Below are 15,000 nucleotides of genomic sequence, written 5' to 3' on the forward strand. Positions count from 1 at the left end.
GACAGAGAGTCTAGGGGGTGGGCAACTCTAACTGTCTGTCTGTCTGACTGAGAGAGTGTAGGGGGTGGGCAACTCTAACTGTCTGTCTGTCTGACTGAGAGAGTCTAGGGGGTGGGCAACTCTAACTGTCTGTCTGTCTGACTGAGAGAGTGTAGGGGGTGGGCAACTCTAACTGTCTGTCTGTCTGACTGAGAGAGTGTAGGGGGTGGGCAACTCTAACTGTCTGTCTGTCTGACTGAGAGAGTCTAGGGGGTGGGCAACTCTAACTGTCTGTCTGTCTGACTGAGAGAGTGTAGGGGGTGGGCAACTCTAACTGTCTGTCTGTCTGACTGAGAGAGTCTAGGGGGTGGGCAACTCCAGTCCTCAAGGGCTGGAGTGGTGTGACACTTTTCTCCTATCCCCAGCAAACACAACTGATTAAACTAATTGTGTTCCAAACTGAAGATCATGATTAGTTGATTATTGGAGTCAGGTGTGTTAACTGGGGCTGGGGCAGAAGTGTGACACCAATCAGGCCACCAAAGAGTCTGGCGTTGCCTAACCCTGGTCTAGGAAGAAGAGAGACAGCGAAAGAAAGGGAGAGAAAGAGAGAGACAGCTTTTCTACCTCACTTGCTTTGGCAATGTTAACACATGTTTCCCATGCCAATAAAGCCCCTTGAATTGAATTGAATTGAATTGACAGCGAAAGAGAGAGACAGAGACAGAAAGAGACAGAGCTGGCGTCAAGCTCAGCAGCATTAAATATGGAAGAAAAGAACATCCGGGAATATGTTAGTTTGTTCCTCTATTTCCCCAGAGTAACTCACCTGATTCATCTGCTCATTCAGCTAATTACTAGAATCAGGTGCGCTAGATTAGGGCTGGAGTGAAAACCTAGAGGACGGAAGTTCTCCAGGAACAGGGTTGTGAAGCCAGACTCACCGAGCTCCATGTCCTGGTCATCAGTGAGAATGAGGATGATGTTGGGCCGGATGTTACGGCGGTCCCTCTGGAAGCGGGCCTTGAGGAAGATGGAGGCGTGGGCCACAGACAGAACCCCCAGGAGCAGGAGGAGGTAACGGTTGGTGGAGGGCAGCAGCCCCTGTCCCGCCATCTTGACCTCTAACTTATCTTACCCTGCTACTACTGGATCACTCTGCTGCAGCCACCGCTAAGACTCCTGGAGACACAACACAACAGGACATAGGTTAGACTACAGGAACACAGGAACAGTTCAACTAGAGTCACCGGTGTTCACACCTAAAGACAAATAACGCTAGTCCAATGTAAAACACATTGGCAGTGAAAACCTTCTCGCTCACTAAAACGTACAACATTCTCTGATTGTCACTGGGTTTGTGAATCTGACACGGAGAGGAAACAGAGCTCGTGGAGACACAAGAGCAGACGTAAGGTCAGACTAAGCCAGGAAACACAGGAACACTTTTCTACAGACTCACAGGTGATCACGTAGAAACCTAAATCAAATCAAATCAAATGTTATTTGTCACATGCGCCGAATACAACAGACCTTACAGTGAAATGCTTACTTCCGAGCCCCTAACCAACAATGCAGTAAAAAAAAATAAGGATAAGAATAAGAGATAAAAGTAACAAGTAATTAAAGAGCAGCAGTAAAAAAGAACAATATATACAGGGGTGTGCCGGTACAGAGTCAATGTGCGGGGGCACCGGTTAGTTGAGGTAAAATGTACAGTTGAAGTCGGAAGTTTACATACACTTTGGTTGGAGTCATAAAAACTCGTTTTTCAACCACTCCACACATTTCTTGTTAACAAACTATATTTTGGCAAGTCAGTTAGGACATATACTTTGTGCATGACATAAGTAATTTTTCCAAAAATTGTTTACAGACAGATTATTTCACTTATAATTCACTGTATCACAATTCCAGTGGGTCTGAAGTTTACATACACTAAATTGACTGTGCCTTTAAACAGCTTGGAAAATTTCCCGAAAATGATGTCATGACTTTAGAAGCTTCTGATAGGCTAATTGACATCATTTGAGTCAATTGGAGGTGTACCTGTGGATGTATTTCAAGGCCTACCTTCAAACTCAGTGCCTCTTTGCTTGACCTCATGGGAAAATCAAAAGAAATCAGACAAGACCTCAGAAAATAAATGGTAGACCTCCACAAGTCTGGTTTATCCTTGGGAGCAATTTCCAAATGCCTGAAGGTACCACGTTCATCTGTACAAACAATAGTGCGCAAGTATTAACACCATGGGACCACGCAGCCATCATACCGCTCAGGAAGGAGACGCGTTCTGTGGTGTGGGTAGCCATTTGACTAGATGTTCAGGAGTCTTATGGCTTGGGGGTAGAAGCTGTTTAGAAGCCTCTTGGACCTCGACTTGGCGCTTCGGTACCGCTTGCCGTGCGGTAGCAGAGAGAACAGTCTATGACTAGGGTGGCTGGAGTCTTTGACAATTTTTAGGGCCTTCCTCTGACACCGCCTGGTATAGAGGTCCTGGATGGCAGGAAGGTTAGCCCCAGTGATGTACTGGGCCGTTCGCACTACGCTCTGAAGTGCCTTGCAGTCGGAGGCCGAGCAGTTGCCATACCAGGCAGTGAATCAACCAGTCAGGATGCTCTCAATGGTGCAGCTGTAGAACCTTTTGAGGATCTGAGGACCCATGCCAAATCTTTTCAGTCTCCTGAGGGGGAATATGTTTTTTCATGCCCGCTTCATGACTGTCTTGGTGTACTTGGACCATGTTAGTTTGTTGGTGATGTGGACACCAAGGAACTTGAAGCTCTCAACCTGCTCCACTACAGCCCTGTCGATGAGAATGGGGGCATGCCTGGGCCTCTTTTTCCTGTAGTCCACAATCATCTCCTTTATCTTGATCACGTTGGTTGTTGTCCTGGCACCACACGGCCAGGTCTCTGACCTCCTCCCTATAGGCTGTCTCGTCGTTGTCAGGGATCAGGCCTACCACTGTTGTGTCATTGGCAATCTTAATGATGGTGTTGGAGTCGTGCATGTCCGTGCAGTCATGAGTGAACAGGGAGTACAGGACGGGGCTGAGCACGCACGCCTGAGGGGCCCCTGTGTTGAGGATCAGCGTGGCGGATGTGTTGTTACCTACCTTTATCACCTGGGGGCGTCCCGTCAGGAAGTCCAGGATCCAGTTGCAGAGGGAGGTGTTTAGTCCCAGGGTTCTTAGCTTATTGATGAGCTTTGAGGGCACTATGGTGTTGAACGCTGAGCTGTAGTCAATGAATGGCATTCTCACATAGGTTTCCCTTTTGTCCAGGTGTGAAAGGGCAGTGTGGAGTGCAATAGAGATTGCATCATCTGTGGATCTGTTGGTGCGGTATGCAAATTGAGGTGGGTCTAGAGTATCTGGGATAATGGTGTTGATGTGAACCATGACCAGCCTTTCAAAGCACTTCATGGCTACAGACATGAGTGCTACGGGTCGGTAGTCATTTAGGCAGGTTACCTTGGTACACCCCTGTTTACGTACATATGACGGTGACAGAGAGGAAGCTAAACGCTCTCGACAACTGCAAAGTACCACAGCCCTAAAGGAGCGTCAGTGAACCAATGAGATTCAGGGCTGATGTACTAGATCAGTCACAGGGAGTGTAAGAATACAGAAAGCAGCCATGGAGACCATCTGCCCCCCAGCGTGTCACCACGGCAACCCTGGTTGCCACCGGAGCAGTAACGAGTCCCCTCTGGCGTGGTCCCTGGGCTGTGTATGTGTCTCTCTCTGTGTGTGTGAATGTTGAAGCCATTAGATTCACCCCACTCCCCTGCATGGGAAGGGAGACGCTACACGGTCACTCACACCTCACATGGAGAACAGGCTACAGAATCATAACGACATGCACATCTCTCTCTCTGTACCTCCCCGTCCTCTCACAGCATTTCTGCTGTCTCCGAAACACCAATACTAAACAGACAACAGTTCCAAAACCAGGTGTTATGTGATTATAGTCACAATATTAAAACCAACTACAATGAATTTTGACATTTGACTTTGAAATATATATATTTATTTTGCTTCGTGCCTAATTGAGATGATGAATTTAAAACGTAGAGCTCTAATCCATTTAAACCTAGTTATTAGTAATCTGTTCATACAGTATTCCAATCAGGTTGTATCTCTGCACCAGCGTGCGTCACAGAAGTGACGGGAGCGTCAGAACAGCTTAGTCCCATTTACAGCATATCACTGAATTATACAGCCTGTTAGCTAGAGGAACATGCTGTCACACAAAACATCCAGCGCGATGTACAATTACACAGTAACACATTCACAAAGGTACCCTGAGTATACAACACATTATGAACACTCATTCCCTAACAGACTGACCAGGTGAATCAAATCTAAATCAAACATCTAAATCAAATCAAATTGTATTTGTCACATACTGTCCACGTGTTTAGCAGATGTTATAACGGGAGTAGCAAAATGCTTGTGTTTCTAGCTCCAACAGTTCAGTAATATCTAACAAAGTAATATCTGACAATACACACAATCTAAAGTAAAGGAATAAAATTAGAATATAGACATATTTAGATGAGCAATGTCAGAGCGGCATAGAATAAGATACTGTAGAATAGGATAGAATCCAGGTGAAAGCTATGATCCCTTATTGATGTCACATGTTAAATCCACTTCAATCAGCGTAGATGAAGGGGAGAAGACTTGAGATTTAAGCCTTGTGACAATTGAGACATGGTTTGTGTATGTGTGCCATTCAGAGGGTGACTGGACAAGACTAAAGATTGAAGTGGCTTTAACCAGGGTATGGTAATAGGGACCAGGCGCACCGGGTTGAGTGTGTCAAGAACTGCAATGCTGCTGGCTTTTTCACCCTTAACAGTTTCCCGTAGGTGTCAAGGTGGGTCCACCACCCAAAGGACATCCAGCCAACTTGACACAACTGTGGGAAGCATTGGAGCCAGCATGGGCCAGCATCCCTGTGGAACACTTTCAACACCTTGTCCACGCCCTGACAAATTTAGGTTGTTATGAGGGCAAAAAAAAGGGGGGGGGGGGCGGGTGCAACTCAATGTTAGGAAGGTGTTCTTAATATTTTTTACACATTTTCAAATGTATATTAAAAACATATTATAATAATAATGTAATAACTGTGAGAAATTAATTTTAATATACCAAAATAAATGATATTTCATGTAAGGTTTATTGGCCCAATTATTTACTGGATTCACACAGTAAAAGAGAGTGTAAGCTTCAAAAGAAGTGTGGTTGATCTGGTATTAAAGGATAATTAGGTTTGAATGCGATTTATTTATTATGAACACGACAAGTTGTTCTCTCACTTCCGTCAAGTCATTTCAATCCCTTCTTTCAATTGCAAAACAGGGGGATGTCATTGGCTCTGGTTTCTGTAGAAAAGTCTTAAATAGTTTAGCCCCCTTCCTGCTCTTTGATTTCTGGGTAATCTGCTAGAGTGCTGGGCGCACCCTGTAGAGAACCATTACAAAAGACACAGAGAGGAATAAAGGACCAAAATGGCTGTCAGAGACGGAACACATGCTCTCACACACACACACACACACACACACACACACGCAGACACACACGCAGACACACACACACACACACACACGCAGACACACACACACACACACGCACGCACGCACGCAGACACACAACTCGCGGTGGTGGAAGAACCTTCACAGCCAAGACACTATTCACACTGAGAGCATACTGAGATTACACGCACCCCCCACCTCGCCCTACAAACAAACACGCACCCCCCACCTCGCCCTACAAACAGACACACACACTCCATCTCGCGTCTCACACACACACGCACACATTGACCCCCAACCTTGCGTCACACACACACACACACACACACACACACACACACACACACACACACACACACACACACACACACACACACACACACACACACACACACACACACACACACACACACACACACACTCCCAAATCCACAAAGTAACACAATATGTGTAAGATTATTATTTCCATGTCGTATTGATCAATATAAACCAGTCTGTAGTAATCCTGTCATGTCGTATTGACCAATATAAACCAGTCTGTAGTAATCCTGTCATGTCGTATTGATCAATATAAACCAGTCTGTAGTAATCCTGTCATGTCGTATTGATCAATATAAACCAGTCTGTAGTAATCCTGTCATGTCGTATTGATCAATATAAACCAGTCTGTAGTAATCCTGTCATGTCGTATTGATCAATATAAACCAGTCTGTAGTAATCCTGTCATGTCATATTGATCAATATAAACCAGTCTGTAGTAATCCTGTCATGTCGTATTGATCAATATAAACCAGTCTGTAGTAATCCTGTCATGTCATATTGACCAATATAAACCAGTCTGTAGTAATCCTGTCATGTCGTATTGATCAATATAAACCAGTCTGTAGTAATCCTGTCATGTCATATTGATCAATATAAACCAGTCTGTAGTAATCCTGTCATGTCATATTGATCAATATAAACCAGTCTGTAGTAATCATGTCATATTGATCAATATAAACCAGTCTGTAGTAATCCTGTCATGTCATATTGATCAATATAAACCAGTCTGTAGTAATCCTGTCATGTCATATTGATCAATATAAACCAGTCTGTAGTAATCCTGTCATGTCGTATTGATCAATATAAACCAGTCTGTAGTAATCCTGTCATGTCATATTGATCAATATAAACCAGTCTGTAGTAATCCTGTCATGTCGTATTGATCAATATAAACCAGTCTGTAGTAATCCTGTCATGTCATATTGATCAATATGAACCAGTCTGTAGTAATCCTGTCATGTCGTATTGATCAATATAAACCAGTCTGTAGTAATCCTGTCATGTCATATTGATCAATATAAACCAGTCTGTAGTAATCCTGTCATGTCATATTGATCAATATAAACCAGTCTGTAGTAATCCTGTCATGTCGTATTGATCAATATAAACCAGTCTGTAGTAATCCTGTCATGTCGTATTGATCAATATAAACCAGTCTGTAGTAATCCTGTCATGTCATACTGATCAATATAAACCAGTCTGTAGTAATCCTGTCATGTCGTATTGATCAATATAAACCAGTCTGTAGTAATCCTGTCATGTCATATTGATCAATATAAACCAGTCTGTAGTAATCCTGTCATGTCATATTGATCAATATAAACCAGTCTGTAGTAATACTGTCATGTCATATTGATCAATATAAACAAGTCTGTAGTAATCCTGTCATGTCGTATTGATCAATATGAACCAGTCTGTAGTAATCCTGTCATGTCGTATTGACCAATATAAACCAGTCTGTAGTAATCCTGTCATGTCATATTGATCAATATAAACCAGTCTGTAGTAATCCTGTCATGTCATATTGATCAATATAAACCAGTCTGTAGTAATACTGTCATGTCATATTGATCAATATAAACCAGTCTGTAGTAATCCTGTCATGTCGTATTGACCAATATAAACCAGTCTGTAGTAATCCTGTCATGTCATATTGATCAATATAAACCAGTCTGTAGTAATACTGTCATGTCATATTGATCAATATAAACCAGTCTGTAGTAATACTGTCATGTCATATTGATCAATATAAACCAGTCTGTAGTAATCCTGTCATGTCATATTGATCAATATAAACCAGTCTGTAGTAATCCTGTCATGTCATATTGATCAATATAAACCAGTCTGTAGTAATCCTGTCATGTCGTATTGATCAATATAAACCAGTCTGTAGTAATCCTGTCATGTCATACTGATCAATATAAACCAGTCTGTAGTAATCCTGGCATGTCGTATTGATCAATATAAACCAGTCTGTAGTAATCCTGTCATGTCGTATTGACCAATATAAACCAGTCTGTAGTAATCCTGTCATGTCATATTGATCAATATAAACCAGTCTGTAGTAATACTGTCATGTCATATTGATCAATATAAACCAGTCTGTAGTAATCCTGTCATTCTATTCTCCGTCTTAAATTGTATAGTTTATTTAGATATTACAGTACCTCAGGATAAATTAGAAACATCGTTTGACTTGTTTGGACAAACTTTACCGGTAACTTTCTGGATTTGTTTGTCTGCATGTTGAACGAGTGGATTACTGAAATCAAAGGCTCCACCTAAACTGACTTTAGTAGATATAAATAAGGACTTTATAGAACAAAACAACCATTCATTGTGTAGCTGTGACCCTTGGGATTGCAAACAGAGGAAGATCTTCAAAGGTAAGTGATTTATATTATCGTTATTTGGGATTTTGTGACGCCTGTGCTGGTTTGAAAAGTATGTTGATGTGGGGCGCTGTCCTCAGATAATCGCATGGTATGCTTTCGCCGTAAAACCTTTTTGAAATACACACCCTACACCACTACACACACCCCTACACCCCAAGCACACTCCCCTTTACCCCATCCACACACCTCTAAACCGACACATCCCTACACACTCCTACACCTCTACACCTCTACAACCCTACACCCCTACACACACCCCTACACCTCCACAATCCTACACCTCTACAACCCTCCACCTCTACACCTCTACACATCTCTACACCTCTACACCTCTACACCTCTACACCCCTACACCTCTACACCTCTACACCTCTACACCTCTACACCTCCACACCTCCACACCTCCACACCTCCACACCCCTACACCTCTACACCTCTACACCTCTACACACACCGGAGGATAGTTCCTCTGACCCTACAGGAGGATAGTTCCTCTGACCGTACAGGAGGATAGTTCCTCTGACCGTACAGGAGGATAGTTCCTCTGACCGTACAGGAGAATAGTTCCTCTGACCGTACAGGAGGATAGTTCCTCTGACCCTAAAGGAGGATAGTTCCTCTGACCGTACAGGAGAATAGTTCCTCTGACCGTACAGGAGGATAGTTCCTCTGACCGTACAGGAGAATAGGTCCTCTGACCGTACAGGAGAATAGTTCCTCTGACCGTAGAGGAGAATAGTTCCTCTGACCGTACAGGAGAATAGGTCCTCTGACCGTACAGGAGAATAGTTCCTCTGACCCTACAGGAGTCCAGCTCCTCTGACCGTACAGGAGAATAGTTCCTCTGACCGTACAGGAGAATAGTTCCTCTGACCCTACAGGAGTCCAGCTCCTCTGACCGTACAGGAGAATAGTTCCTCTGACCGTACAGGAGAATAGTTCCTCTGACCCTACAGGAGGATAGTTCCTCTGACCCTACAGGAGGATAGTTCCTCTGACCGTACAGGAGAATAGTTCCTCTGACCGTACAGGAGGATAGTTCCTCTGACCCTAAAGGAGGATAGTTCCTCTGACCGTACAGGAGGATAGTTCCTCTGACCGTACAGGAGGATAGTTCCTCTGACCGTACAGGAGGATAGTTCCTCTGACCCTACAGGAGGATAGTTCCTCTGACCGTACAGGAGGATAGTTCCTCTGACCGTACAGGAGGATAGTTCCTCTGACCGTACAGGAGTCCAGCTCCTCTGACCGTACAGGAGAATAGTTCCTCTGACCGTACAGGAGGATAGTTCCTCTGACCGTACAGGAGGATAGTTCCTCTGACCGTACAGGAGGATAGTTCCTCTGACCGTACAGGAGAATAGTTCCTCTGACCGTACAGGAGAATATTAGCTACTGTATGAAGCAGAATAAAGCAGACTATAACTTCACTCTCGTATCAACTGAAAACCTATAAATATCCTGCATGTAGGATAAATTAAACTAGAGGAACGTGTATATTTCCGTCACACATCCCTGCAGACAGTGTTTCATCTACCCACTAACCCAGACAGTCCTGCTCCCTTTCCCTCTGCAGCCCTACCTCATTGCAGTGATGCCCAGGACTCTGACTGCACGGCACGGTCTGGCATCCAACGACAGCCCCAAATCATCCACCCGCACTAAGGTTGCATGGCAGTGTTGTAATTCCTGATGGCAGCACTACTGAACTGTCTCTCTGTCGCCGGGTTTATTATCTCTCTCTCTGCTGCTCTCTCTCTGCTGCTCTCTCTCTGCTGCTCTCTCTCTGCTGCTTTCTCTCTGCTGCTTTCTCTCCCGGCCCGTCTCACTATCGGAGCTCCTTTCTACTCTTGCGTTCGTTTTCGAGCTCTACTGAGCTCTCCCCTTCTCTCTCTGTGTGCTCTCCCTCTCTCTGTGCTCTCGCTCTCCCTCTCTCTCTCTCCCCTCTCTCTCTCTCTGTGTGCTCTCCCTCTCTCTCTCCCCTCTCTCTCTCTCTGTGTGCTCTCCCTCTCTCTGTGCTCTCGCTCTCCCTCTCTCTCTCTCCCCTCTCTCTCTCTCTGTGTTCTCTCTCTTTCTCTCTCTGTGCTCTCTCTCACTCACTGCACTCCCTCTCCCCCCCCCTCTCTCTTTCTTTCTCTCTGCGCTGCCTCCCTCCCACCTCTCACTCCCTCCCTCTTCCCAACTTGCTCTCCTTCACAGCTCTGTTCATTCTGCTTTACTTCCTCTTCTTCTCTTCCCAGACATCCAGTATAGCAGGATTGATATGCTCTAACCTTGGGGACTGCTGTTTTCAATTTAGGCCTCCCTGCTCCTCTCCCTGCTCTTCTCCCTGCTCCTCTCCCTGCTCCTCTCCCTGCTCCTCTCCCTGCTCTTCTCCCTGCTCTTCTCCCTGCTCTTCTCCCTGCTCTTCTCCCTGCTCCTCTCCCTGCTCCTCTCCCTGTTCCTCTCCCTGCTCTTCTCCCTGCTCTTCTCCCTGCTCCTCTCCCTGTTCCTCTCCCTGCTCCTCTCCCGGCTCCTCTCCCTGCTCCTCTCCCTGCTCTTCTCCCTGCTCCTCTCCCTGCTCTTCTCCCTGCTCCTCTCCCTGCTCCTCTCCATGCTCCTCTCCCTGCTCCTCTCCCTGCTCTTCTCCCTGCTCCTCTCCCTGCTCCTCTCCCTGCTCCTCTCCCTGCTCCTCTCCCTGCTCCTCTCCCTGCTCCTCTCCCTGTTCCTCTCCCTGCTCTTCTCCCTGCTCTTCTCCCTGCTCCTCTCCCTGCTCCTCTCCCTGCTCTTCTCCCTGCTCCTCTCCCTGTCTCTCCCTGTGCTGTCCTCTCTCCAGTGGGCTCTGGGCTGGGGATACAGAGTCTGTTACAGAGAGCACTACTACACCAGAGACACTGACCCCATCTGGGCTCCACAGAGACGACGGGATTCAGAACTCTCTCTCTCTCTCTATCTCTCTCTCTCATTCAAGGGACCTTATTGGCATGGAGAACATACAGTTGAAGTCGGAAGTTTACATACACCTTAGCCAAATACATTTAAACTCAGTTTTTCACAATTCCTGACATTTAATCTGAGTAAAAATTCCCTGTCTTAGGTCAATTAGGATCACCACTTTATGTTAAGAATGTGAAATGTCAGAGTAATAGTAGAGAGAATGATTTATTTCAGCTTTTATTTCTTTCATCACATTCCCAGTGGGTCAGAAGTTTACATACACTCAATTAGTATTTGGTAGCATTGCCTTTAAATTGTTTAACTTGGGTCAAATGTTTCGGGTAGCCTTCCAAAAGCTTCCCACAATAAGTTGGGTGAATTTTGACTTATTCCTCTTGACAGAGCTGGTGTAACTGAGTCAGGTTTGTAGGCAACCTTGCTCGCACATGTTTTTTCAGTTCTTCCCACACGTTTTCTATGGGATTGAGGTCAGGGCTTTGTGATGGCAACTCCAATACCTTGACTTTGTTGTCCTTAATCCATTTTGCCACAACTTTGGAAGTATGCTTGGGGTCATTGTCCATTTGGAAGACCCATTTGCGACCAAACTTTAACTTCCTGACTGATGTCTTGAGATGTTTCTTCAGTATATCCACACAATTTTCTTTCCTCATTATGCCATCTATTTTGTGAAGAGCACAAGTCCCTCCAGCAGCAAACCACCCACACAACATGATGCTGCCACCCCTGTGCTTCACGGTTGGGATGGTGTTTCCTCGATTTGCAAGCCTCCCCTTTTTCCTCCAAACATAACGATGGTCATTATGGCCAAACAGTTCTATTTTTGTTTCATCAGAACAGAGGACAATTCTCCAAAAAGTATAATCTTTGTCCCCATGTGCAGTTGCAAACCGTAGTCTGGCTTTTTTATGGTGGTTTTGGAGCAATGACGTCTTCCTTAATGAGCAGCCTTTCAGGTTATGTCGATATAGGACTCGTTTTACTGTGGATATAAATACTTTTGTACCTGTTTCCTCCAGCATCTTCACAAGGTCCTTTGCTGTTGTTTTGAGATTGATTTGCACTTTTCGCACCAAAGTACGTTCATCTCTAGGAGACAGAACGCGTCTACTTCCTGAGCGGTATGACAGCTACGTGGTCCCATGGTGTTTATACTTGCTTACTATTGTTGTACAGATGAACGTGGTACCTTCAGGCGTTTGGAAATTGCTCCCAAGGATGAACCAGACTTGTGGAGGTCTACAATTGTTTTCTGAGGTCTTGGCTGATTTCTTTTGATTTTCCCATGATGTCAAGCAAAGAGGCACTGAGTTTGAAGGTAGACCTTGAAAAACATCCACAGGTACACCTCCAATTGACTCAAATTATGTCAATTAGCCTATCAGAAGCTTCTAAAGCCATGACATCATTTTCTGGAATTTTCCAAGATTTTAAAAGACAGTCAACTTAGTGTATGTAAACTTCTGACCCACTGGAATTGTGATACAGTGAATTATAAGTGAAATAATCTGTCTGTAAACAATTGTTGGAAAAATTCCTTGTGTCATGCACAAAGTAGATGTCCGACTTGCCAAAACTGTAGTTTGTTAACAAGAAATTTGTGGAGTGGTTGAAAAACGAGTTTTAATGACTCCAACCTAAGTGTATGTAAACTTCTGACTTCAACTGTATGTTAATTTTGCCAAAGCAGGTGAAGTAGATAATAAACAAAAGAGAAACAAACAATACATATTGACAGTAAACATTACACTCACAGGAGTTCCAAAATAAAAAAAGGCATTACAAATGTCATATTATGTATATGCACTGCGTTGTACTGATGTGCTTGTCTTTTTCTTGTGGTAACAGGTCACACATTTTGCTGCTGTGATGGCACACTGTGATGTTTCGACCCAGTTGATATGGGAGTTTATCAAAATCGGTTTGTTTTCAAATTCTTTGTGGATCTGTGTAATCTGAGGGAAATATGTCTCTCTAATATGGTCATACATTGGGCAGGAGGTTAGGAAGTGCAGATCAGTTTCCACCTCATTTTGTGGGCAGTGTGCACATAGCCTGTCTTCTCTACGACGGCCTTTCTCAATAGCAAGGCGATGCTCAATGAGTCTGTACATAGTCAAAGCTTTCCTTAAGTTTAGGTCAGTCACAGTGGTCAGGTATTCTGCCACTGTGTACTCTCTGTTTAGGGCCAAATAGCATTCTAGTTTGCTAGACTCTCTCTGTCTCTGTCTCTCTCCCTCTCTCTCTCTCTCTCTCTCCCTCTCTCCCTCCATTCCTCTCTTTCTCTCTCTCTCCCTCCATCCCTCTCCCTCTCTCTCTCTCCATCTCTCTCTCTCCGTCCCTCTCTCTCTCCCTCTCTTTACATCTCTCTCTCCATCCATCCATCTCTCTCTCTCTCTCTCTCTCTCTCTCTCTCTCTCTCTCTCTCTCTCTCTCTCTCTCTCTCTCTCTCTCTCTCTCTCTCTCTCTCTCTCTCTCTCTCTCTCTCTCTCTCTCTCTCTCTCTCTCTCTCTCTCTCTCTCTCTCTCTCTCTCTCTCTCTCTCTCTCTCCATCCCTCTCTCTCTCTCTCAATCTCCCTCTCTCCCCCTCCCTACAGTTGTCCCTCCTGTATTGCGTGTCATTACTATCTGGGTCCTCCTGTATTGCATGTCATTACTCTCTGGGTCCTCCTGTATTGCGTGTCATTACTCTCTGGGTCCTCCTGTATTGCATGTCATTACTCTCTGGGTCCTCCTGTATTGCGTGTCATTACTCTCTGGGTCCTCCTGTATTGTGTGTCATTACTCTCTGGGTCCTCCTGTATTGCGTGTCATTACTCTCTGGGTCCTCCTGTATTGCATGTCATTACTCTCTGGGTCCTCCTGTATTGCGTGTCATTACTCTCTGGGTCCTCCTGTATTGTGTGTCATTACTCTCTGGGTCCTCCTGTATTGTGTGTCATTACTCTCTGGGTCTTCCTGTATTGCGTGTCATTACTCTCTGGGTCCTCCTGTATTGCGTGTCATTACTCTCTGGGTCCTCCTGTATTGCATGTCATTACTGAGCACACAGGAGATGTATGTGTTTCAGATCAAATCTAAAATGAATTTAATTCTGTGATGTCATCGAGCACCTTTTATATAATCATCATCAGCTGTTCTATTGTTCTGATGTCATTAAAGGATTCAGTTAGACATTTAACCAATAAAGCTTGAGGAGGTGTGGTATATGGCTAATATACCACGGCTAAGGGCTGTTCTAAAGGCACAACACAACACAATACAACACGGAGTGCCCCCCCCCCCCGAGATGCCTTATTGCTATTATAAAGTGGTTACCAACGTAATTAGAGCAGTAAAAAATAAACGTTTTGTCATACCCGTGGTATACGGTCTGATATACCACAGCTGTCAGCCAATCAGCATTCAGGGCTCGAACCACCCAGTTTATAAAATTTTGTGACCACTTTGATGGATATCTAGAGGAATCAAACACAGGTAATCAATGGTGCTACTCTTTCTGCCCATTTCTCTTAATTTTCTAATTGGAAAAGTTTCAGCCAATGGGAATGCTGTGATGTACTGCAGAATCAGGGGCAGTCTGATAGATTGAGTAGGAGAGGACAGTGTCTACTGAAACTAAATGAACAGTGAAAATGGGTTCATCCCTTACAGATAGTGACAACGCAGGTAATTAACGGGGCCGGTGAAAAGGCATCCAATACAAAAAAACAGGAGGCAAACAAGTGAACTTCAGACATCTAAAATGTACCACAACGTGTAGAGGGGAGACGGACAGAGTGGAGAGCTTCCCTTCTGAGGTAGAAAAAGGCCTGTCATTGTT

The 15,000-nt window shown here is 44.6% G+C and overlaps 1 protein-coding gene across 9 annotated transcripts in view; it reads right to left on the reverse strand.

Annotated features, from left to right (window-relative positions):
- Nucleotides 1–15,000, reverse strand: part of LOC139542997 (extracellular sulfatase Sulf-2-like) — a 267,301-nt gene that overhangs the window by 72,492 nt on the left and 179,809 nt on the right. For 2 of the 9 annotated variants that reach the window (XM_071349058.1, XM_071349063.1), the window contains exons 1-2: nt 9,823–10,209; nt 924–1,161 (exon numbers count right to left, since the gene is read on the reverse strand). In XM_071349058.1, the coding sequence (XP_071205159.1) occupies nt 924–1,095 (172 nt within the window). In that variant the 5' untranslated portion in view covers nt 1,096–1,161; nt 9,823–10,209. Of the gene's footprint in view, nt 1–923; nt 1,162–9,822; nt 10,215–15,000 lie in introns of those variants that run through there. The other 7 variants (XM_071349062.1, XM_071349061.1, XM_071349057.1 and 4 more) reach the window with 5 other exon arrangements.

Source organism: Salvelinus alpinus, chromosome 17, assembly GCF_045679555.1.
Source record: "Salvelinus alpinus chromosome 17, SLU_Salpinus.1, whole genome shotgun sequence".
In the NCBI taxonomy this organism is placed as follows: domain Eukaryota; kingdom Metazoa; phylum Chordata; class Actinopteri; order Salmoniformes; family Salmonidae; genus Salvelinus; species Salvelinus alpinus.